General features: G+C 45.9%; 1 protein-coding gene across 3 annotated transcripts in view; it reads left to right on the top strand.

Annotated features, from left to right (window-relative positions):
- ATAD2B (ATPase family AAA domain containing 2B) overlaps positions 1-26,880 on the top strand; it is a 945,800-nt gene that overhangs the window by 266,848 nt on the left and 652,072 nt on the right. For all 3 annotated transcript variants that reach the window (XM_086926259.1, XM_086926261.1, XM_086926260.1), the window contains exon 11: positions 17,078-17,193. In XM_086926259.1, coding sequence (XP_086782385.1) covers positions 17,078-17,193 — 116 coding nt within the window. The remainder of the gene's footprint in view (positions 1-17,077; positions 17,194-26,880) is intronic.

The following is a 26,880-nucleotide window of genomic DNA, read 5'->3' as shown; positions in this document are numbered from 1 at the left end:
TTCGAGAGTGAAGAATCGAGAGGAATTTCTGTTCGCAGCGCTTTTTACATGGATTTTCGGACAACGCTCTGAGCGCCAAGCCGAAGGCAAGATGGCGGCCACGACGCGGCGGAGGAACTGACACCCGACCTCCCCACTCAGAGACCGTGCCTCGCACCTGAGAGAGAGGGCGACACTGACAGGCTATCGGTTGCTGGATCCGGACCTCCAAGATCTGGACGCTAGAGAAGTCAGAAGGAGGTACCTCCTCCCTCCCCCGCCAAGATGGCGACAGCAGAGCCCGCGAGGTGACACAAGCGGCCCGGAGCCTTGCCGGAGGTCCCTGCCCACAGTCCCGAACACTGCTGCCTGTTACCTGGAGCTCAGAGGCCCGTGACCTGGTTTTGAGCACCGGAGGAGGAGCGCCACGGCACTGACAGTCACCACCTGCAGAGCGGAGAAGACCGAGATCCGTGACAACACTCTCCAGCCCGTCCGGGAGGTGCTATCCTTCCGACCGGTGGGCCTAACGCAACGCTTCGGCACAACATGGGCAAGAAGGAGATACTGCCCAAAAGGCCCAAGCAGGGGCCGATGGACAATTATGCTGCGACAGGTCTGGTGACGGAGGGCCTTCCTGCTGCGCCCGGACCGTGCTCGGATACCGCATTGCTTATGGAAGCCATTCAGGCCTCGAGAACGGATATCCAGGAATCCAGAGCGGCCCTGGAGGTTAAGATTGGCGAGGTATGTACGGAGGTGACACTTCTGAGGCAGGACTTTCGAAATTTGTCAGACAGGGTCACCTCCGCAGAGACGCGGATGGGCGAGGCCGAAGATTCGATCACAACCCTTCGGAAATATATGGCGGAGCTCAAGGCATCCCATCGCCAACTGCTCTGGAAGGTGGACGATGCCGAAAACAGAGCACGGCGGAACAACCTCCGCTTTGTCGGCTTTAGAGAAGGGATCGAGAAGTCGGATATGGTGTCTTTCCTCCACACGTGGCTAATGGAAACCTTCCCAGCGGTACAATTCTCGCCGTGTTTAATTATAGAAAGGGCACATCGGGCCCTTCTTGCAAAACCTCCGGAGGGAGCGAGACCGCGACCGGTCATTGCGCGTTTTCAGAACTTTGCCGACAGAGACTTGATTCTTAGGGAGGCGAGGAAGATGGGAGAGATACGGCTAGAAAACGCACATATCATGATATTCCCGGACTATAGCCAGGAGGTCCAGAAGCAGAGGAGATCGTTTGATACGGTAAAGGCCAAGCTTAGAGACTTAAAGAATTCTTACATGCTCCTCTGCCCGGCCAAACTTAAGGTGATATACAAGGAGCAGTCCCTCTTCTTCACACACCCGGAAGACGCATGGCAATGGTTAGAGGAGCGCCCGATCCTAAACAGTAGAGAACAAGCTGGGCGAGACTTATTGCATAGATCCCTGCGAAATGCAACCAACTGGGAAATACCGAAGGCACAGAGATTGAAATCTAAGAGATCTAAGAGACAACCACCGGCGACGCCCTACAGAGACCGGGGCACTGGAAATGCGAGGAAAGGACGTTCGGCCTCCCCAAAAGGTGCGGCAGCGACGGGATCAAGATTTGCTGATCTACGATCCAATACGCCCTCGGACGGTGAGGACGAGGGAGGACTTGATAGTCGCACATCTGGAAGCGAAGACGATGAGGATGGAAGTCAATCTGTACATCAGTTGGTGAACAAGATCCGGGTGATGGAACAAGACTTATCTGGACAACATAGTGCACCCGAATCAGACTCTAAGTCTTAATCAATGGTGGCTCGGGTCATAGATACAAACGAGCCGATGTCCCCTCAGAACAGTGGTGAATTTGGAGAATGAAAAATGGCAGCCCGTCTCGGGGAAGCACGCAAGTTGACACTCCTCCCTGTTTTTATAAGTTTTACGGTTTTTTGGGTGCAGTGAAGGGAGGGTTTGGCGGGTGGATGACAGGCCTACTCTTACGGAAAGTTATGTCCTGCTCTGGGATAAGACTGGAAGGGGAGGGAGGTGGGGAGGAGGGTGGGGGAAGGGGTTCTCAAGTTTGTATGGGGGGGGGTCCGGGTGGGGACAGTTGGGGGGGGGGGGGGGGCGGGGGGGAACGTTTCATTTGGAAAAATGCAGCAACACGCACTGAACATCCACAGCACCTGCACGTGCCAGAGTCTTAACACATGCAATCACCAAGCATTCCAATGGCAAGTACCGTAGGCACCCCACATGAGGGAGGCAAGAGATTGAACATCCTGACATGGAATGTCAATGGTCTAGGCTCCAAGATCAAGAGAGGCCTAGTGACTGCTTACATTAAAAGGGTGGACCCGGACATCATCTTCTTGCAGGAGACACACCTAAAGGGCACACAATGTGCCTTCATTGCTAGAGGCCAATACAGGCTTCTGGCACATGCGGGGTATACATCGGATTCCAGAGGGGTGGCAGTCATCGTAAAAAAGACCTCCGCATCACCCGCACTTGGCTTGACTCTCAAGGAACATATGCGGGAGTTCAGGGCACTTGGAACAGACGCACTTATACCCTCATCTCTGTTAATGCACCACCTAAACTACAGCCCCGTACACTCACAGCGCTTGCCAACATACTCTTAGACACAGCTGACACTGTACAAGTGGTGGGAGGCGACTTTAACGATGTTATGGATTCCGGCCTCGATAGATCTGGAGACACTGCAAGGGGCGAGCACCGGACCACACTATGCAACCAAATGTCTACGATAGGCCTTACAGATATATGGAGATGGCTCCACCCGACACAGCGAGCATACTCGTACTACTCTGGGGCACAAAGGGTGTTCTCGCGACTCGATTATGTCTTTATGTCCCGCCAATATTTAGGGGCGGACGCCACAGCAGAATATAGGGCTAGGGGCTTATCGGATCACTCGCCATTGTATGTGAGGGTGGGACAGAAGCAGGGTGGGGACAAGGGCTCCTGGTGCTTAGCGGCCTGGGATCTGCAAACCCCGACCATACTGAGAGGCATACGGGCAGACATTAAGGTGTATATCGCAGAAAATGAGGGTACGGTAGACTCCAGTGTTACCCTCTGGGAGGCTCTTAAGCCAGTACTGAAAGACAGAATAAAGTCCAGACTGGGGGAGGAAAGACGGAGTCTCCAGGCAGAGGTCGCTGCCCTAGAACAGACTGTCCTAAAATGGGAGAGGGATTATCTGACCCATAATAACACCGAGACTCTCCGGAGACTCCTGGATGCCCAGAAACAATATAGGGAACTGATAACCAATGAGGCGAAGACCCAGTCCCTTGCCACCCTCCACAGATTATATGATGTAGGGGATAAATCAGGAAAACTCTTAGCGTGGCTCAGTAAAACGGAGCGGGCGGCACGGTGGATAGACAGTATAAATACCACAGATGGCACTACTGTTAGCACCGATGCTGCGATTGCGGATTCTTTCGCTACTCATTATGAACAGTTCTACGCAGCTCGTGCCCTTGCAACCCAGGAGGAAGCCTTACAATATTTAGACGATACGATCCTACCGGTCCTACCCCCGAGAATATGGAGGACCTGGAGGCAGACATAACAGCAGATGGAATCACGAACGCCATCGCCAGGTTGAGACCGGGCAAGGCCCCTGGCCCCAATGGCTTCCCAGCGGAGCTCTTTAAACGTGCGGCGGATCTCCTGACCCGCCATCTCCGAGGCCTCTTTGCGGATGCCTTCAAGGAGGGAGAGCTCCCGCCAGATCTCGCTCAGGCGACAATCGTCCCAATCTATAAAGAGGGCAAACCACGAGAGGACTGCGCCTCTTATCGGCCCATTTCCCTGCTAAATACAGAAGTGAAGCTGTTAGCAACCATCTTGGCGGTCCGCCTAAGAGAGGTCATTACAGGTCTGGTTCATTTAGATCAATCAGGCTTTCTACCAGATAGAGCAACTAAACTGAACCTTCGAAGAACACACAACTGGCTACAAGAGGTGAAGGGGCGTAGCGATCCACATTGTTTCCTCTCCCTAGATGCCGAAAAGGCATTTGACGCGGTGCACTGGCCCTTCCTGTTTGCGGTGCTCCGCAAGTTCGGTTTCGGGCCAAATTTTATTAAATGGGTACAGCTTCTCTATGCCGCTCCGAGGGCCAAGGTCCAGATTCAGAGGGGCACTCGTCAGGGATGCCCCCTGTCCCCCCTCCTCTTTACCATTGAGGTGCTAGCAGCCAGGATCCGACAAAACGAAGACATCCACGGCTTTGCAAGCAAAGACACTAACTTGGAAACAGAAACAGAAAAGATCTCGCTATATGCAGACAACGTCTTGCTCTACATAACTAGACCAGAAACCTCAGTCCCAGAGCTCTTCAGAGAACTGGAACAGTACAGCGGACAGGCAGGACATAAAATAAACTGGCATAAGTCTGTACTCTATGACCCGGGTGGACACAACCAGTGGGGGAGGTTGCCTGAAAACCTATTGACAACCACATCGCCTATTGACACCATATATCGCCGTGAACGCGACCCTCTCGTTCCATAGAAACCTGGAACGGATCATGACCAATGCGGTGGCAGATATGGACAGATGGCGACAGCTCCCTTTAACGCTACTGGGCAGAGCGGCCATGTACAAACCGAAATTCCTCTATGCTCTGCAAAATGAGTATTATCCGATACCAGCGACGGTCTTCCACAGGATACATGCGGACATGAGATCCTTCCTTTGGCTAGGCAAGCATGCCAGGGTGGCTCTGTCCACGCTTCAAAGACATCAGTAAAGTGGGGGGGATCTCCCTTCCCAACCTAGAGGCCTAATATTGGGCAGAACATCTAACACCAATAAATGATTGGTTACACGCCTCGGCAGACCACCCAACCTACGTTCTGGAGAGAACAACGCTATCATCAAAAAACCTACTGTGCTATCTCTACGGGACCTTTAGAAGGGCACCCCTCCTCCCGGCCACGTCCATAACACTTACTGCATGGACGAAGGCCACAAGACGCATGGGCTGGGATAAAAGGCCCACACGGCAAACTCCTTTGTGGCACTGCCAGTGGTTAGCGGAACTACATAAACTGCGAGGTTTCCAAAGGTGGGATGACATTGGCATTTCTACTATAGGGGATGTGATAGCCAAGGGGGACTTAAAATCTTTCCAAGCTCTTAGATCAGACTTCGGGCTACACACTACACAACATTTCAAGTATCTCCAACTACGACATGCTTGGCGAGCCCAACACATCACACTCACAGACATCCCAGAGTATGCACCGCTGGAGGGAAAACTCCTTCAAGAACAGATAACGGAAAAAGCGGTCTCCCTGACATGTAAAACGTTAACTAACCATATGCTAGGGGATCTGGCAAAACTCAGGGCTACGTGGGAGGCCGAGGTTGGTGAGATGGAAGATCTGGACTGGGAAATAGTGTTGATGCATCCCCGGGAGGTGGCAATCAAGTCACGCTTACGGCTTATCCAATTCAATGTACTCCACCGAACTTACTACGATAGGTTACGGCTAAGTAAAAATGGGGAGGGTGGAGGACCGACGATGCCTTAGATGTCATCAGGGAGAGGGGGATTTTTACCACACAAAATGGACATGTGACATAATACAAACATACTGGACACAAGTATTCAAGGAGCTAGAGGAGGTGCTAGGGGCCTCGATCCCGCAAGATCACAGGCTGGCACTGCTGGGTATGACTACCGAGGTGGACCTGACCCGCCCACTCCTTACATTTATAGTGCTTGCATTGGTAGCTGCAAAGAGGGACATCGCAAAACACTGGGGAGCGCCGGACCCTCCAGATCTGGAGGAATGGAGGAGAGGGTTGGATCTGTATATGGCGGCCCAGAGGGTGACCTATAAGGCTAGGGGATGTCCCAAAAAATTCCGCAGGGTCTGGTCTAGGTAGAGACAATATCATGGGCTTGATGGGGGGCTGTGAGGGGGGGCGGCCTTCAGGTAGTATGAGACGGGGCACTAGGACCTCTCTACAAAGGGTAAGAGGATACATCCTAAACTTGTGAATTACCGCAGGGCATTTGTGATCTCTGGTTCAGAACTGTGAAGTACATTGCTGGCAATAGAAAGACAAAGGGGGGATGGAAGTGTAATTGCTGATATTTTTCTTTTTTACATATGTATTGAGGATATCCAGCTTGTGTTCTTGTTCGTTAGGGGGCGTGGGGGGGGGGGTTCAGGAACAAAAAAGGACAAAAGCAGATACTAGGAATGCCCGTTGAAAGCCTACATTTATATGTGGAACAGAGCCGTCCGTGCTCAATCATGATTCGCCGCCCAACCTTCGGGATGTGGGCTAAATGGCCGTGTATCCTTCTGTTGACTATGAGATGCGATATTTATGATGTATACCTGAAACATCTGATTGATTGTCTGTGGCTTCCAGTAAATCGCATTTAAAATTTATTGTCCGTGAAGGACAACAAAATTAGCACCGAGTCATATCATTGCTGAGAACCAACACAATATACCCCAACATGACCAACAAACACCAAAGTTTACAAAAGGATAAGTATCCACATATATACAAAATGAGAGAAATAGTAAATAGCAAGAAATATGGCAATATCATAGCAGCAGTGATTCACAGTTCCTCTATTTGGTACAACTGTATTATTTAAAAGAGATCTCACATAGCAGATATGCTCTGCGTTATTTAGTTACTTTTGAGATATTTACGTTAAAAAATAATTTATAGAGAGATTCCTAATCCTCTCCTTCAAGGAGGATTTCAGTGGTTATATCCTGTACTTTTTCTGAATTTCCCTAATCACAGGAATTCCAATATGGCTTTCTGTAAGTTAAGAAACCAAATAAGGAAACCATGATCTCCATATCGCTTATTTGATCATAAATGCAATCTACATGTCAAGATATCTCTTACCCCCAGGAGAGATGCTGAAAGATCGTGCTGAATGTCTTCACAGGATCAGGTCATAGTATTCTCTGTAACTAGAAGAAAATAATTATAGGAGAATGAAAAATAACCATATCTCCAAAGATATGTCACGTCTTTGGCTATATTCGATCGATTAAACCCACCTCTTTAAGCAGGCTGGTATTTCAATAATGTCGAACTCTCCTGTCCGAAACTTACGTCCTTTCCGGTCGTTTATGAGGCAATGCCTTCCAATATATCAGAGTTTCCTGTCATGATAGAAACTGGTATCTTAGCTTTAGGATATTACATGTAAGTCACGTAAAAAAATAGAGCTCTCTTCCAAATGTAGAGATGATCCTATCCTGGTCGCAATATAGGAGATGATTAAAGTCCATAAGATCACTCGCATTCATGTTTATATACACGAATCAATCTCCTACATCAAAAAGATGAAATTAAAGATATTCTTGAGCTCCACCTTAATATCGTGAACGCCCGGAAAAGAAAAGATACAAGTATTACATCACCATGAAGGGGTCATCTAGTTATGCCTCAATACACCCAGAACGAAATGCATCCCAATATACATGTTCCCACAATACGCATTTATTCACTTGTTCATATGAGCATCGATAGACCGAAGGGGAATTTTTTTTTTTCTGATGAAACCTTGACGAAATAGAGCATGTATTTAAAAGATTTCTATCCTGATAACGTTCACTCAGAGCCCACTACCTATTGTTAATGAAAGTAGTTCCAAAGTTGTTGCTAATGTTCAAAAAGTGAGTGCGAAGTTAAAGCAAGTTCACACACCCACTACGCTTTTGACAAAATAGAACATATAGTTAAAAGATTTGTCATGATAACGTTCACTCAGAGCCCACTACCTATTGTTAAAAAAAAATGGTTCCAACATTGTTGCTAATGCTTAAGTAGTGAGCGCGAAGTTAAAACAAGCTCCCACACCCACTACGCTAACATACAGCGAGTAGTGCTCGTTTACTCAAACTTACTTGATTTCAAAATAGATGCGGGCCGGTGTGTCTTTCTTCTTCCTAACACGATATATTTCAATTTCAATTTCAAAGAATCCTTATTTCGGTAAAAAGTTTACCATAAAAGACATTTAAAACATACATTTTAGAAATGTTATTTTGTAAAAGGTAGTTCAGTATAAAATATTAAAACAGAACATAGCACAGTCCCATGTTACACTGCCGTGTCTTAAATGCAGTAGGATCAGTTACCAGTCCTTAGGCATTTCCTTCTGATACTCCAGATAGCACCCAGGTATTTGGCCACCGCAAACACAATATAGTCAGTCGAATTGGTTTTCAAGACTCTAAAAGCAGTCAAAAACTTCAGAAATCCCAGGTTTCTGCATAGAGGGACTATCCATTGTTTGCGAAACGCACGATAAGCAGGACAAAAAAAGAGAATGTGGAGTTCAGATTCGTCGGAGGAACTGCATGCTGGGCAGATATCAGTTACATCCTTGCTCCATTTGGTTGTAAATGAACGGATAGGGAGGGACCCATGCCTCCACTGCAGGTATAATTTCCTGAGGAGTGGAGGGTGGATTTTGTCTAGAGTTAATTCGAAGTTGTAGGTGGGTTTGAAGGTCATAAAGGAGTCTGTCAGTGACCCAGGTTTTGTGTGGTTGAGAAGCGTCAATAATTTGCTGTCATGATATGCCTTGGCTAGTTCCTTTTTGGGGATAAGTTGACAAGTAGCCAAGGGATCAGACCACATTTTAGAAAGTCCCAAACCCTCCAGTTCCAGTTTAATGAATTTGAGCCATTGGATTTTTCCAGCATTCGGCATGGCAAGCACCTCCTGTAGACCCTGTCTGTAACTAGCCAGTTCTGGGGTTGCCCACAGTCTGCGCCAGTAGGCCAGCGGGCGAAAAGCCAACTCATCGTCCAGAGGGCGCAGACCCAGATCCAGCCTTGGGGGGACTAAGGGCGTGCTAGGAGGAAGTCCTACAAGCCTTTGGATAAATTTATTCTCCACTTTCAGGAGGTCTGATGTTCCTACATGCCCCCAGAGTTCGGACCCATACATGGCAGCCCCCTTGGCCTGTGTTTTGTAAATCTGCAAGGGGGGACCAATGGGCCTGATTGAGGATTTGTTGTTCGCCAAAAGGTTCATAATCCCCCCGCCGAGTGTTGGGTCAGTTTGAGAAGAGCTTTCTCGAGGTGTGTGTTCCAGGATAATTTGTCATTTAACATGATACCCAAATATTCAAAGGTTTCCACCCTCTCAAGCCTACTTTGTGCAATTCTGGGGCTGAAATGGATTTTCGGTGGAGGATTGAGGACCATGAATTTAGTTTTAAGGGTGTTAATTTCTAAACCATGGCCCTCACAAAAGTCCGCAAAGCCATCAAGGATACGCTGGATGCCCGTTGCGGACTTTGATAGCAGCAGGGTGTCGTCGGCGAACATAATGGCCGGCACCCTTACAGCAGCCAGCTTTGGAGCGTCAGAGTTGGGGACCCCCTCCAAATGAGAGATAACCCCGTTGACGTAGAGGCAAAACAGGGTCGGTGCAAGCACACAATCCTGTCTTACCCCCCTGCCAACGGGGAACCTCTCGGACAGTGCACCCATCCTGCCACATCTCACCTGTGCAAAGTTGGCGCTGTGAAGGCGAACTATCATTTTCAACAAACCCTCAGGAACCCCCAGTTTAGCCAGGATCTCCCACAGCTTGGACCGGGGGACCAGGTCGAACGCTGCCCTCAGGTCCACAAATACAGTATAGAGGCTGCCACCCTCCATCTGCACCGTTTTCCAGTAAATGAGGACGAGCCGAAAGACTTGGTCAGTGGTTGAGACCTTCTCCCTAAATCCTGCTTGGAAGGGACTCAGGATATTGCAATCCCTGATCCACTCGAGCAGGCGATTTAGCAGCAGCTTGGCAAAAAGTTTTTGTGACACGTCAATCAGGCTTATTGGCCTGTAGTTGGCCGGAAACAGAGGCGATCCCTTCTTAAAGATTGGGACTATCTCTGCCCCCGGCCATGTCGAGGGGATTGGCATGCCACTCAGGATCGAGTTGAATAACACCCTGAGGTAAGGAGCCCAGATCTTGGGTTCGTGTTTATAGAGGTCGCCTGGCAACCTATCAAGGCCCGGCGCCTTACCAGCAGCCAAGGCCATGATTACCATGGCGACCTCCTCCACACTGAATGGGTCTATGGTGGCTGCACCTGCGGTAGATAAGTGCAGTTCATCTTCAGGGAAGGTCATCGGGGGGTCACTACTGTGTGATGTGTAGAGATTTTTGAAGTGTTCCTCCCAGACAAAGGGTGCTATATTGGCCTCTACTGCTACAAGTGGTTCAGCTGAACCATGCTTAACGATTTGCCAGAAGTTCCGGGCATCTCGAGATGCAAGGGCAGCTGTCATTTTGGTCCAATTTCCCTCGTCCCAATCTACTTTGGCTGCACGAAGGGCTGATTTATAAGCCAATCGTTTTCCCTTGATTACGCTTGGAGTGTCTCGTGCTTTGAGTGATTCCAGTAATGCAGTTTTCACTGCCCTGCAGGAAGCGCTGAACCAGGTAACTCTTTTCTGCTTGGGCTTCTTAAGCTTGGCCACCGGGTTCAGCACCTCTGCCAGGCTGGTGCATAGCTCAGCGTGAATAGTACCAAGCTCTCTCAGCTGTGCAGACTTGCAGAGGGAAGGGTTGGATTCATCGGGGTTGGCTGGGGAAGGGGATTCTAAGTCATTAACTGGTTGGTGCATACAGCGCTCAGCCTTTTCTAGGGCGGGGACGGCTAGCGCATACAGTCTTTCGATGTTGCTTGGGTTCTCCAGCAATTTAGCCCATTTAATTCTACGTCTATTGCTGGACAATGCAAGGTCCGGCTGGTATGCAGGATTTTCATCTACCTTGGTTGTATGTGACCCCTGTAGCTCAAATCTTAGTGAAAGAGGATTGTGGTCCCTATCGGATCTGGGAATTACTCCGAAATCTTTCACTTTCCCCCAGTCCCTGACTGACACCATGATATAGTCAATGCGTGACTCATGACCCGATCTGTTAAAAGTATATTTTGGCGGAATGTCCCCTTTCATGCGGCCGTTGCAAGCCCTCAGCGAGTGACTGAGCGTGAAGGACGTTATTTGGGTGGCAAGTGGAGTCCAGGCCTTAACCAATTGGTCGGTCAAGGTAGGGATGTTCCATAGTTCGTCCTCTTCACTGGATATACCCACCAGATGGTCCGGGAGAGGTTCATACTGGTGGTTAAAATCGCCACCTACAATTGTTGGGGAGCAGAGGGTGAGGGAGTCCAGGAATAGAGCTAGGTCCTCGACTGTACCCGAGGTGGCTGCTACCCCCACAGGTCTTGAATACATATTGATTAATGTTATTTTTCCTCCATTTGGCCATTCCAGAGATACACACTGGAAATCCAGTGAATTGGTTTCCAGGTGTGTGGCCCTGCAGCCCAGGTGGGAGCCAACCCAGATCAAAAGACCCCCTGATGGACGGCCCTTTCCTCCCCATTTTGCCAGAGTCTCGAAGGTGGCAAAACCCGGACGTGGATGTTTTTCCCTGGCCCACGTCTCTTGGAGTAGGCATATATCATACCCTTCGATGAATTCCCCCCATTCAAGTGAGTCTACTTTGTTAGCTAACCCGGCTACATTCCAGGAGAGTATGGAAATTACTCCTGGAGCCTCTGCTGTGTCAGTGGTGGCTAATGGCAGGGAACATTCGCGTAGGGTAGATACGCCTTGCTGAGTGGGGAGAAATGTGTCTGATGGCACCAACTTTAATTATGGGCAGGCCGGAATGGGAGGGCTGTCCTTGTCAGTCCTTACTAATTTGTAAGTCGTAGTTTTAATTGACTTTGATATTGTGACATCATGCCTACCTAACCCTTCAATAAAGTTGTAGTCCTCCAACTGATTTTGTGATGAGGGAGGAGCCAGTTGGCCCAAGAGTGAATCTAATACGATTGGAGCTAATTGTCCCCTGGGTAACAGGATATAAGATGAGGAGCACGATGATTTGCCGTGTATTTAAACACTTGGAGTCAGAAGAAATTATCGCGATAGCAAATCATTTCCGAAAGGGGATGTCGTTTGAATAGAAGGGGACTAAAAATAGAAAACTGACAATAATCCCGCAATGAGGATAATATTATCGTAGCTCTGTCCCAGACGCGAAACATTTGCCTATAACAACTCACTCCCAAAGAAAATGGCGTTAAGATAGAAAATGTCTAAGAATAAAAAGCGGACTACAGTCCCGCCCTACGTAATGAGGAAAGTGATATCGTAATTCTATCCCGGGGTAAGAAGCATTCTGTGTGCAATAATAAGCAATGCATAAAGACTCGATAAGCAAAGGATGCATTGTATCTCATGGTCAGTAGAAAACGGACTATAGTCCCGCCATGAGCAATGAGGATAATATTATCGTAGCTCTGTCCCAGAAGCAAAACATTTGCATATAACCACTCGCTCCCAAAAAATGGCTTTTAAAATAGAAAATGTCTAAGAATAAAAAACGGACTACAGTCCCGCCATACGTAATGAGGATAGTGATATTGTGGTTCTATCCCGGGGGTAAGAAGCATTGTGTGTACAATAATGAGCAATGCATAAAGACTCGATAAGCAAAGGATGCATCATATCTCATAGTCAATGCGCCAAATTCTCTGCATCAATGGGTTTGATTACTCAATCTATTAAGGGCACAACTTAAGACCTTAAATAAATAACAACCTGAAATGTAGCATAAATCATGGACATTCAGCCCCAATATCCTGTAATCGACACGGTAATAAAGATATGTTGATGGGGGAAAACAAAATTAAAGTTTATTTTCCTTCCCCAAATATTAAATAACCCTCATATCTCAGTCACATCTATACTATTTAAGTAATTTGTCAAAGATGTTCGACCAGATATGTAATGAAAATAATAATATCGACGACGAACGTATGGTGCAAGTGGGGCAAGTCACAGCATGTGGTTAGTATAGATCAAGTAAGTTTGAGTAAACAAGCACTACTCGCCGTATGTTAGCGTAGTGGGTGTGGGAGCTTGTTTTAACTTCGCGCTCACTACTTAAGCATTAGCAACAACGTTGGAACCATTTTTTTAACAATAGGTAGTGGGCTCTGAGTGAACGTTATCGGGATAGAAATCTTTTAAATACATGCACTATTTCGTCAAGGTTTCATCGAAAAAAAAAATTCTTTCCCTTCGGTCTATCGATGCTCATATGAACAAATGAATAAATGGGTATTGTGGGAACATGTATATTGTGATGCATTTCATTCTAGGTGTATAGAGGCATAACTAGATGACCCCTTCATGGTGATGTAATACTTGTATCTTTTCTTTTCCGGGCGTTCACGATATTAAGGTGGAGCTCAGGAATATTTTTTTTCATCTTTTTGATGTATGAGATTGATTCGTGTATATACACATGAATGCGAGTGATCTTATTGACTTTAGTCCTCTCCTATATTGCGAACAGGACAGGATCATCTCTACATTTTGAAGAGAGCTCTATTCTTTTACGTGACTTACATGTAATATCTTCAGGCTAAGATACCAGTTTCTATCATGACTGAAAACTCTGATATATTGGAAGGCATTGCCTCATAAACGACCGGAAAGGACATAAGTTTCGGACAGGAGAGTTCGACATTCTTGAAATACCAGCCTGCTTAAAGAGGTGGGTTTAATCGATCGAATATAGCCAAAGATGTAACATATCTTTGGAGATATGGTTCTCTTTCATTCTCCTATAATTATTTTCTTCTAGTTAAAGAGAATGCCATGACCTGATCCTGTGAAGACATTCAGCACGATCTTTCAGCATCTCTCCTGGGGGTAAGAGATATCTTGACATGTAGATTCCATTTATGATCAAATAAGCGATATAGAGATCATAGTTTCCCATCTTGGTTTCTTAACTTACAGAAAGCCATATTGGAATTCCTGTGATTTGGGAAATTCAGAAAAAGTACAGGATATAACCACTGAAATCCTCCTTGAAGGAGAGGATTAGGAATCTCTCTATATATATTTTTTTAACGTAAGTATCTCAAAATTAACTAAATAACGCAGAGCATATCTGCTATGTGAGATCTCTTTTGAATAATACAGTTGTACCAAATAGAGGAAATGTGAATCACTGCTGCTATGATACTGCCATATTTCTTGCTATTTACTATTTCTCTCATTTTTTATATATGTGGATACTTATCCTTTTGTAAACTTTGGTGTTTATTGGTCACGTTGGGGTATATTGTGTTGGTTCTCAGCAATGATATGACTTGGTGCTAATTTTGTTGTCCTTCACGGGACGTTTTTGGTGACTATATTTCATTATATATATTGTAGCTCCCCTGGATATTTGGGTTGCTTATCTGGAAGAGGTCCTGAGGAAGGTGGCCTGTGCCGCCGAAACGCGCGTCGACCAAGTGCGGTGTCTCTTACTGTGTCTTGAGACCTGCAGATTGGCAGGGTGTCTCTGCCAATTTGGATTCAACTTCCTTTTCTCGGATGGTGTGGTGATGAATGCAGTTAGGGTGTGCTTGTGTGAGAATGTTGTGATAGATTGTTTATTTCCAGGGGCATAATGATTTAGGTGAATTGTGTAACTCTTTGTATATAGCCATGTATTGTGTGTATTTTATCATGTTTTCTTTTTTCTTCGTTTGAATCACAAAATTGTCTACGAAAATCTTTTTATAAAAAAAAGTTATTTTTTGCTTGTGAATAAATATGAGAAGAGATTCCTATAAAAAAGAAACAATAATTTAGAAATAATGAAATAAACTTAACACTTACTGAAGAAAATGAAATAGATTGTTGTGTATCTGTCACCAATATTATATTATAAACTGGATACATATTTGTACTAGAGTTTTGTGGCCATTGAGGGAAAACTGTTCTCTTTATTGAAACACCTCATCATAGCCCTTGCAGTGGGAATTCAGATAGAGTTGACTAAGTGGAACACACAATCCCCGCTGTGTCATGAAGCCGGGCTCAATAGAATGGGGAATGTGTTGGCCATGGAATATAGCACACAACACATAGAACAGAGGCACACAACAGATGATACAGATAGGGCCCTGTTTATTACCATCTTGTCTAAAGAATATAGAGAGATGTTTCAACCTAGCTACCTTAGAGTCCTACGCTTTATTGCAGAATACAGTTCTAAGAGATTAAACGGATCTGTAACAAAGTAGCCTAGCTCCAGATGTCAAAAATCTTTATCCAAATTGGCTTCTTAGACAGATGATCCAGAGTAATTGTATTTGACCAATAGTAACATTGGTATATTGCAAACTATGTTCTTCATATTTAAGCGAAGATAATGGCGGGAGTTCTCATGTTCACCATCAAAGCCCCTCGCTGGTTGGTGGATGCACGCAATGGTATGTGTATCTAATTACCTATAAAAGGTTTTCTTGCTAAATCCTTCAGATTCTGCCTGGTTTGATTTACACTGATATTGTTCGAGCATCCTTCATGCTCCTTTCGGTAAAGCCTTGTTTTGCATTTCATGGGATTGTAGGGTAGCCTAGACTGCCCTTGAATTTCACTTGGCAGCCTTCATAACCCTAGCGGCAACTGTGGACACTTCCTTGAAACACAATAACAGACCTCTCCATACATTTAACATGTAAAAATGTGTATAGTGTGGGCGCAACACGCAAAGTCAAAATTGAAAACCGAGGATGCTGATAACACAAAGGGTCAGCATGGCTCTTGGACCTGCTCATGAAAACTTGATTCTCAAAGGCAGCCTGGGTGGCACTCAGCAACCAACAGGTCCCAAGATTGTACTTGGGCACAAGAGTTGAAGCTGTGCCCGCAGGTGTCGAAGTCAGATTTTTTTTTTAGGTTTAACCTGGGCAGTGCATGTACTGATCTGCGAGGCATGCTATATTAGAATGTATCCTTGAAGCCCTGCCCACTCCCCACCCATATTAGTCATTGGCTTTTGTCATTGTCCTTCGTAAATGCTGGCTTCAGATTAGTTATATGGCTTTAGTCCCTCCTTAGTACAGTCTTGTCTTCATTTGTAACCTTCCATGAGGACTAGCCCTTTTACTTCGGTTGTTAACGCTTCCCCTCCTCCCCCCACCACCACCACCCCCGGGCACCCCGGCCTTGAGACACTCATGGGTGAGTAGGGCGCTTGACAATTCCCTGATTGATTGACTGACACAGTACGTTGTTAGTCTGTAAGCGCTATTTTCTTTGAGTTTCTCTTGCTTCAGGAGAGTCTCGTGTGTGTGGAGTGGGGACTACCAGCTTATTTATTTAACTCGTAGCAAGCGGGGAGCTCTTCGGGGATCATGCGAGACAGAAGGGGGCAACTCAGCGATGCCTTCAAGCATTTAGAATGCAATGGGTCTCGCATTTCCAAGAGTTTAAACGATTGGAATTGTAAATGACGATGCTTTTTGTTTGTTTTAAAAAACAAAACCTAAAAGGCATTGTCATTTACAAAGCCAATTGCACAAACTTGCATAAATGCGAGACCTATTGCGTTGCTGATGCTTGTTTATTAACCTAGTCTGCATCGTTACGAGCATGAGGGGCATAGCCCTAGTGAGACCAAGTAAAGATACAGTAGTGTCACAAGCTACAGCTCATCAGACTGGGATGGGCAGGGGAAACACTGGACCAGCTGGGGTGAGGGAGGAAACTGGAGAGGAAGCAGCACACGGGAGAGAGAGATTAGGAGAAGGCATGCGCTCCCCTGGAATGCTCAAGTAATAGTAAACCAGTAGTTTCCTGAATGAATGCAATGTCTGCAGTAGAAGAACACCAGACCGAACACTGCGGGGCGAAAATGCTCCTGGTTTGGACAGATACAGAAACAGGGAGCAAAGTTGTGTATAACTGCGGTACAGAAGGAAGATATCAAATTATAGGCAAGTGGTGTGACCCCAAACCCACTCTTAAAATCTTGGTAAATTGTAAGCAATGAGTCTGCCAAAAAATACCTAAGGCTATGTGTAGCCCGGACACAATAGTCCAGGTTTGAGAGCGAACATGCCCAGTAGTCGGAGGAAAAAAGTGTCACTTCTGTTGAAAAACATTCTTAGTTATAAATAGGTTGGTAGACATTTTATGTCAATTATTTTAACTTCGAACAACCAGTTTAATATTTGTTTTTCTTTTAGGTACGTTTTGATAGTATTGGTGGATTACGCCATCATATCCATGCACTGAAGGAAATGGTTGTTTTTCCGCTTCTTTACCCAGAAATCTTTGAAAAGTTCAAAATTCAGCCTCCCAGGTACGGACTTAAGCTGTAACTGAAAATGTTTCAAAGTCTTAATGAAACACACATTATGAAGTTAACTTGCGTATGTAAATGAGCACACCTTGCATAGCAATTGACTCATCGGTGTGCTATTTTGTCTTGTTTTTCCAGGTAGTGGAAGTCAACAAATGTGCGATTTTTGTTCTGAGCCTCGTTTAATGTTATTTTGTTGGTCTGTGTTATCTTTTCAAAGTTTTCCTGCATGCCAGGTCATTGATAGCCTTATTCAAAGTTGTTGCCCCCTCTTGCCACCTAGTAGGTGGTTGAGGTGCTATATTTTACATACTTTTGGGGCAAAGAGTCTGCTTTCCATGCTAGTATTGGCCATCCTGCTGTAGGAAGTATCTTGCAAGTTACACTCCTCTCTTTGTGAAGTATAGGTTGCAGGATTTAAAGAAGCCTCGCATGAATTTTGTATCGTGCTCTTCTTTTTTACCTTGATAAATTAGACCGAAGTGCTGGTGATTATAGGAACCAATAAGATATACTCATTATATTTGGTACAGGTTCATATGGAAACTGACATGAATATACAGACACAATGTAGAAACGGTCAAAGCACTCTAGTAGCCCAATTTGGAAACTACCAATACGATAAAGTGGCAAATCAATTTACAGTTTTTGCTGTTCGCAATGTACTTTTCAGTTGTAATAGGTTTTTCAAGTCTGTGTTAATTACAAAAATCAGCCAGAACGCAAGTAAAGAAACGATGAAAGGCAAGCAGCCTAGTTATTTTATGTAATAATTATTTATTAAGTAAATGTTTTTCCCAAATTGCCATTTAACATCAGGCAAGGTAAAAGAATGTCTCTGCAGTTAATCGGTGTTCGAGTTGTAATGCCCCTTGTAATAACTGTCATTAATAAACTGTAATAAATTATATACAATCTCTTAAATTTCCAGATGCAACAAAGTGTGCTTTGTTGTAGCTATTATACACTGCAGCTGCATTGTAGTTCATATAGTTTAATCTTGATATTTTCTGCTTCTAAGCAATTTTAAGAAGAATCCTCGTTTTTAGGTGACTCAAGACTGCTTTAGCTGTGTGCCAGAGCGTTCTGGATAGCAAAAAAATGAAAGTATTGGCAAAGTAAAAAGGTCAGCGTTGACTGTCAGACTTTTAGCTCGGTCAGTGCTTGTTTTGTCATAGGTTTTGCAAAGCTTTGCTATTGGAAAAGGCGCCAGGCCCTCATCAATCTAAAACAAATATATAAAAATAAAAAGTATCTAAAGGCAATAATATATTTTGGTCTGATTGCCACAGTGGTCCTCTACTGTGTGTGTGTGTGTGTGTGTGTGGATGTGCTTCTTGTGAAAAGGATAATTCTGTCCATCACAGTGAAGTTAGCCAGTCTCTGACGTCGCCTGGCCCATTAACCAATGCTGTATGGGGTAGTGGGTGGAAGTAAAATGCAAATGACACAATAACGGACAAATGGATGAAGAGGGCTGGTTAAAAGCCTCTGTGTTATAAGCCTATGGAGAATTAAAATGTGTTGGCTAATGCCAGAATTAAAGACAAAGAGGGGCTTTCAGTGTTGATCAGCCTCTGACATCTCTCCACATTATTGGTCTACAATGTTGTTAGTCTGTCATTACAGAGCATGGACTATTCATGCTGGCTTGTATCCACATAGCGTGTACTTCACAAATAAAATGGAACCTACTATTGATGTACAACAGCAAAGCTTTTTTTTTTGGCCAAGAACTGGTCCTGCCATGTTTGTGAGGAGCATACTGGAGGTGTATGACAAATAACTGAAAAACTTATCAGTGGCAGCCGAAGGTCCCCTTACTATCATAAGTCATTGCCACCTGTAGCACTATGCTACCTGCTTCCATTCCACGTAATACGCACTACATTAGCATATTAGGTGTAAGCTGTTTTTAAATGTTTCTCCGATTATACATTCTGAAGTAAGCGCTATTGACTAGCACCGAGGTAACAACTATGAGGTTCCAGTTTCCTCTGAGGCATAGCCTGTTCTTGCCGGCATTCCTGGATATATGTATGCAGCACAGCCTCCCTTCACTGATGGCCAACCCTTAAGCATTCTGGGAATTGGCAATCCAGTAGAATCTATGATCCCGGCCAGGAGGAGGCTGCGTAAATTATCTATTCTTAACATGTGTTGGCTGCAGATACACATGCTATGCATACTTCTACAATCTAGTGTTGTGCTGGGACTCTGCAAGTTGTTTTTCCTTGAGGAAGTTTTATGATCAGCGTCTGGAATTGTTTCTCCTCCCCCTCGAGGTATTGAGAATATTCAACGGATCCTTTGTTTAAAAAAAAATTAAAAAGATTTTGTCATGAGGCTCGGTCGGACTGCGTTGGAGCTCGGCAGTATTCGTTGCCAACGTGGCCTATGGTCAAGAAAGAGCACAACTGGATATCCAGTAGACAACGCCCACAGATTCTAGTACCCGTAGACTGATTATTCAGCGCCCAGTACACACACCTGTCGAGAATGACCGTCTCAGGGCGATGGAGACGAAAAAGGACCTCTTCCGATGGTGGCCAAATACTCACACTCTCATACACACGAGGTGTTTAATGTATGCCTCTCTCCGGAGCATATAGAGGACGGGTGTGCGGCTCGCGTATTATTCAAGAACACACTGCCAAGGCTGATCCCTGAATCTGGACTGAAAACAAAGACCACTCCACGTACTGTTAGTACAGTCGCCCCTGTGAAAAGAAAATGTTACACTCACCTCTACCACCCCACCACACCATGGTGCGCCACAACCCTTTATCTCAGGCAGATGCAGTGTGCACACCTTGGAGCCAAGAAGGGGTGAGAATGTTCTTGATCCCAATCAGGCAAACAGACCACAGCACAGGACGGTTCCAGCACTTTACCGGTACCCAAGCTTAAGTCGATATCGACTGAGACACCGGCACCGAAGCAGAAGTCTGCACCGGAAAACACATTGACACCGGAGGATACCAAGCAGGCTGTGGCCCTAAGAAAATCATCGGATCTGAAGAAAAGCTCAGGTTCATCAGAATCAAAACAGACCTTGGTTCCGAGGACTGTAAACCAGCACAGACACTCTACTGACCAGAAGAAAAGTCTCATCCATGGGGTTCCCAAGCCACTCAAAGTTTCTGAGGCCACCCCACAGGGTCCAAAGAAATACATATACAGAGAGTAAGTGACAAACAAGGCATTGTGTTTGAGGGACTGCAACAATTTGTGCAGGAAAAGCATAAAGAAAATGCCAAGAGGCATGCTCAAGAACAATCCTTGCCACAGCCTCCACCAAAAAAGTGTCACAAGAACACAGGGCCACAAGTCAAATGTCCTTCAGCCCCCCCAGAAACATCACAAACACAAGTACCCTCTCCACAAGAGGATGAAGCGGGAGAGATACAGGACACAGACTCACATGGAACACAGGATACCCAACATACCCCTGACCAATGGGATGATTATGATGTGGTCCTGCCTTACCCATATATAAAGCCACCAATACCTACTAAAGTGTTGCCAGGAAGAGGGGGGGGGGGGGGGTCTGGGGATACCCGATCGCTATTATTAAGCGGCACAGCTGCAGACTCTATTAGAATGGGCTCAACCGGAATCTGAGAAGTGCTGGCTCTTTATGGAGGGTGGGCTAGCAAAAAAGGCTCTCTGCAAGATCGCCTTCCTTTGCAAGGCCTTTAGGCCCTCTAGGTTGTATGGCTCTCTAGTGGCTCGTGCCACATTAAAAGCCTGGCACGCTACAGCCATCCGCAAAGGTTTGACAACTTCCCCTTCGCGCCTCACTCCTATTACAGAACATCCGGACTTCCCCCTGGGCCTAGACTGGGAAGCATTCAGTCATTGGGATATAGCAGGGCACAGATCTATAAGGCATCTTTTTGATATAGAGGGTACCTGATCCTTCGAGGATTTTAAGTCTGATTTCAACATTCCCGAACTGGAACGCTACCATTATTTGCAAATACAGCACTGGGTCATGCAACCCCAAATCCGTCCGGGAGTGGAGCAGTCCCTCACTCGGTACGCGCCCTGGCTGCTTTCGAAACAATCCACAAAGCGGCTTATCACCGAACTCTACAACATTTTGTGTCCCTCAGAGCAGGTGGTTAAGTCAGCGGGCCAAAGACGGTGGGAGGTCGAGCTCGGTCGACCCTGACCCCTAAAGAATGGACAGACATTTATTACAGAGTCCGACACTCAACGCGATAGAGCTATATATATATATATATATATATATATATATATATATATATATTCATCGAGGCTGCCACTAAGATTGACATTTTGGTATCTTACACCCTCCCGACTCCACAAGAGTGAACCCTTGCACCTTCTTTGGGAATGCCCTACCCTCACTACTTACTGGACGCAAGTGCTGGACGAGATTGATAGTCACCTCGGCACTACGCTATCACGCTTCCCTAAATATGTGGTCCTGGGAATGTTGGATAGGCTTACCTTTCCCTTCAAGTCTCGTAAAGGTAAACAACTAGGTATAGCCTTAGGGGCGGCACTACAAAGTATACTATTGCACTGGGGCACAGATAGAACACTAACTGTGCAGAGATGGTTGCATCGAGTTTGGTATGTTCTTGGCATGGAACGCATCTCTTTCTCACTTCAAGGTGATGGGACCTCTTTTGCTGATGCGTGGTGTCCCTTGTCACCCTGCTGTGCACTGAATTCCGTGAGCTGTCCTGCACTAGATATTTACGCCTGCTGCGCCTTTCCAAGTTGAGCCAAAGTGTGAACTAAACGATACAGTACCCTGTAATAGAGTGTTGGGTCTGCTCTTTGCTTTTCTGTCTAGCCATATTGAACGTGGAAGGAGACTGGAGAGGGAGGAGCGGGTGGGAAAAGGGAGGGGGCCGGGTAAGGTCATTTTGATGTCATTTTGATGCTCTGTGAAGCAATATGAAAGTTATCGTCCCTAGACATAGGCCTTATGCCTCGCTGTATCTTATTTGTTAATAAATCAATAAAAAGATTTCAAACTAAAGTGTCGCCTCCAGATGTCCAATCCTCTTACCACGTCATCCAAAGAGCGTCCGAGTGCAACAAGCTCCTCATACACACTACAGAGGAGCCAATTGACTTACAGAGTGCACAGTTCAACATCTCCCAATGATTGGCGTCAACATCTTCAAGGACCAAGTCAAATCCAGGGTCCTAACTCCTCGCATAGAAACTAAATACAGGCCACCTCCAACTGACCCCATTTACATAGGAGGACATCCCCCTGCATATTCCCTAATTGTCACCACCGCCAGGAAAGGAGCTGCAGCGCAAGGTACTGGAGAGGTGCCTCCTCCAGAGTAGCAGCAGGACATGCAAACCACTGGAAGATCGCCAATTCAGTTGGCCTGCTCTTCAGATACAATAGAGAAACCTGGGATGAGATGCAACATCTAAAACCTCATCTCCCTGAAGAATACAAAAAACAAGTAGACGACCCAGTAAATGAGGGGAGACAAATAATAAATGTAACAATCAAATGTTCATGAGACAAAGCTTACACTGCTGCAAGGGGTATCCGTACATTAATCATGCTCTGTAGACATGCGTGGCTATGCATATCTGTGTTCAAACCCGAGGTGCAGCCGCATATTATTAACGTCTCATTCAATGGAGATAACCTCTTTGGGCCTGCTGTAGACACAATTAGAGAAAATAAAAAAAAGATACTTATTCAGCCAAATCCAAGGGTACCTTACAAACAGCACCTCAGAAGCAAAAGCCCTTTCAGCTTTACCAGGGGCGAGGGGCAACAAAAACCTCTACCCCAGAAAACTCCACATATCAGTAAGAGCAATATCACTAGCAAGGACGTGGATGCTATAGTGGTGGATACAAAAACAAGGATCAAGGTAGAAGTACCCAAAAAGGGCACCTCTACACCACCAGCTAAAACACTAGCCCCTCACCCTCCTCCTAACTCAAAACACCTGATGGGGAAAGGCTATAACAATTCCACTAGTTGTGGCCAAACGTCACATCTGTACAGCAAAAAATGGTCACAGTGGAGGTAAATTTTGCATGATGAAAGATTCAATCATTCAAGCATCACCATGACAAATCAAATAAATGCAATTTATTCTCTAATCATCGCATGATTATAGAGGACAGCACGATTGTCTGTACATTTGGTTAAAACGGTGCTCGAAAAAGGAGGATAGAGTGCTCAGGAGGGAATATGTGCTTGTGAGGGTTGTAGAAAAGGAAACGCAATGTGCAATATATACATCAAAGATCGCTGAACCTATCCAGCCTAGTGAAGGCAGATTAATACAAAATAAGCATATCATTATGCTTATAGCAGTTGTTTTCTTTTTTTTTTTGGGAAACCGTTTATTAACCGTTTATTGCAGATCTCAGTTTACACTGCCATTAGCCTATAACCCTGAGGCCGGCGGCGTATTATTCGACGGATTTCACACAGCTTTGTTGACCTACAACCCAAGGGGCAGGCAGCAAGGTTATTTCCATATACATCATAACTTAGAGATCAATCTGCAGTGTATAATACATCCTAATAAACAACCTAAACTATTGAGTCCCTCCCTCCCCAACTGCCATTCCATCAATTTCGGAGGCAAGCCTCTCCAAGTTCGGATCGCACAGTCTGCTGCGCCTCATTCAGTCCACAGTTTGCGCCTATACATCGTCCTAATTGCCAATTTCATCATACCCACTGGCTTACTAGTGTTCTGCCCTCGGCCACGCCACCTCTCAAAGTTCCGCCCTGTGGGGGTGTATCTCCCTAGTCTCTCTGGTGGTGCAGTTAGCAAATGGTTACCAGATGTCAGATGGTCTAGATCTGCTAGGCATTAGCTCCCAAAATATCGTTAACTGATCCTTACAATGCTTAACTACCCTAATCCAGTCGGCTATTGTGGGTGGGTTCTGCTTCTTCCAATGTATGGCCACCTGTCGTTTTGCTAACAACAACAACATGGCCACAAGTTTGCAATGTTCTGTCTGGATTTCTTGTACGTATCCCAGCAGTGCTAGCGTCCGTCTAACCATCATTGAAACACCAATAATTTGTCCTATGTGTCTAAACACATCTACCAAGTAGTGTACCACAGGTCTACAGTTCCAGGCCAGATGAGTGAACGTGGCGCTCTGAGCTCCACATCTCCAACACCTCGCATCCGGGTGCAATCCCATACGTTGTAATTGTGACGGTGTGCGATATAACCGATGCAGGAAATTAAAATGGAAGAGTCTGTCTGCAATTCGGTGAGAGATATTCCAGCTGCGCGCAGCAAAACTGCCACTGCTTATCAGTGATAGTCAAGTCAGCCTCCTCTTCCCATGCTGTTTTGGAGATAGTGCCTGTGATTGGGGATTCTCTCTGTGTAGTGCTATATATGCGTGTGACCAGTTTCCGGGGAGATGTATTTGTCAACACATTCTCCAGCGCAGGCAGGGTGGTTGGCTCGCTCGGAAACTCTTTATATTTGGACCTACATGCTGCTCTAATCTGATAATATAGTAGCATGTCCGATGCAGTGGGAGGCTGCGGGCCACACATGCTAGGCAGTGTTAAAAGCTCCCCGTCTGGAAGTAAGTCACTTCCCTTTTCCAACTTATGTGCCTGTACCCTTAGCATAATAGCTTTGTCCAATAGAGGACTGAATAGGGGGTTACCGCACAGGGGCATAGATGGTGCATAAAGCACCTCCTGTCGCGCTCTCTGCGCTGTACCCTTCCATGCCAACCGTACTGCCTCAACTGTGTGCGTTTCCTGTCGATGACCTTTATAAGGTTTAAATATGGCCGTATTGAGTGGGAGTGGCGCAATCCTGTCTATTTCTATCGCTACGTGCGGTTGGAACGGGGTGGGGTGATGCCAAAAATGCAGAATTGCACCTGTGCGCTCTAGGCGTATAATTCGAAGTCCGGGGCACCCAGCCCACACTGTGAGAAGGGCAGCGTCAGTACATTCCATGAAATGCGGGGTTGCCTGCCTGCCCACACCAGTTCCAGTATGTTGCAACGTAGCCGCTTGAAGTGTTTAAGCGGCATAGGAATATTGACGAAGAGGTATAAAAATGTAGGCATAATTACCATTTTTGCAATGGCTATGTGTCCCGTCCGGGATAGCGGAAGGCTTTTCCATCTTGGTATCTTACTCTCGAGACAGTCCATTGCCCTGCCATAGTTGTCCGTCCATATTTCTTGCAGTGTCCAGATATCTTGTCTCTCCCTCTGCCCATTGGATCGGGAATTCCGAGACAAAAGGTACTGTATCATCAGTTAGCGGCAGCATCAGACTTTTTCCAATTAATCTGGATACCCGTCAGCCCTCCATACCGTATGAACTCCCTCATCAGCACATCAAAATTGTCACTGGGTTTGGTCAGGTATATAGTCATGTTGTCAGCATACATAGAGATCAGTATGCCCCTTGTAGTGAACCCGATGCTTTTCTGCGTGTGGTGTTGGCGGAGTTTGGCAGCAAGTGGCTCTGTGGCTATTGCGAACAATAATGGCGACAGTGGGCATCCCTGTTGTGTCCCCCTAGTGATGTTGAAAGGTTTAGATATTTGACCGTTTATCTTAACTCTAGCTGTCGGATTAGTGTATAATACTTGAATCGGTCTGATAAATAAGGGGCTCAAGCTCATGCGTGTCAGCAGTGCAAACAGGAACGCCCACTCCAAGGAGTCGAACGCTTTCGTGGCGTCCAAGAGTGCGCCAGTGGCTTGCACATGGGGGGCCAAGTAGTGCAATATACCAAAAATCGTCTGCAAATTGTGAGTAGTGGAGCGGCCTGGTATGAAACCAGACTGGTCAGATAGAGCTATCTGTGGTAGCATGGGCTGCAACCTGTTCGCTATTAACTTGGCGTAGATTTTGGCATCCGAGTTTATAAGAGATTGCGGGTGATATGAATCTGCCTTAGTGGGATCTTTGTCTGGTTTCAAGATTGTTATGATGGTGGCTTTGCGGAGCGTCGGAGGGAGTACCCCTGTCTCCATGGCCTCCAGGTACATCTGCATTAATCTAGGGGCCAGGATATCTGCGTACTCCTTATAAAAGGCGGCTGTTAGGCCGTCCGCTCCCGGGGCTTTGTTTCCTGGCATGCTATGTATCACTTGCTTGACATCCTCTGTCGTAATTGGCATCTCCATATATTTCTATGCGCCGTCATTAAACCAAGCTAGCCCTATAGCATCTAAATAATTAGTTATGTCTGCTTGCGAAGGGTTCATTTGGGAAGTGTATAATCTAGAGTAATATAGGGACATTTCATCCAGAATATCAGGCGTGGTCTAGCCACTTCACCATTATCCTTATTTAGTTCAGTTATGTAGGTAGCTCCTCTAGGCGTGCTTAGCAAGCCAGCCAGTGTCTTACCCGGCCTCCCGTTTTCCCCGTATCGTCTAGCTTGAGCATGTTTATGTAAATACGCGGTCTCTCTCTCAGCCTCCTCTTGGAATTCTGTTAATTTGGTTCTTATCGTAGCTATGGTTTCAGGAGATGGATCCTGCTTCTGTAGTCGTTCTAGCTCCCCTATTTCTCGCTCTAGCCTGCTTAGTGTATTCCGAATATCTTTCAGCACCCCGGTTTTTAACACTATACAATATCCTCTTGTGACTACCTTAAAGGCTTCCCAGAGCATACCCGGCGAATCGACCGTACCCTCATTCAATGTAG

The sequence above is a fragment of the Lissotriton vulgaris genome, chromosome 6, assembly GCF_964263255.1.
Source record: "Lissotriton vulgaris chromosome 6, aLisVul1.2, whole genome shotgun sequence".
In the NCBI taxonomy this organism is placed as follows: domain Eukaryota; kingdom Metazoa; phylum Chordata; class Amphibia; order Caudata; family Salamandridae; genus Lissotriton; species Lissotriton vulgaris.
Note: the sequence above shows the minus strand (reverse complement) of the source record. Positions and strands in the feature narration are given on the sequence as shown.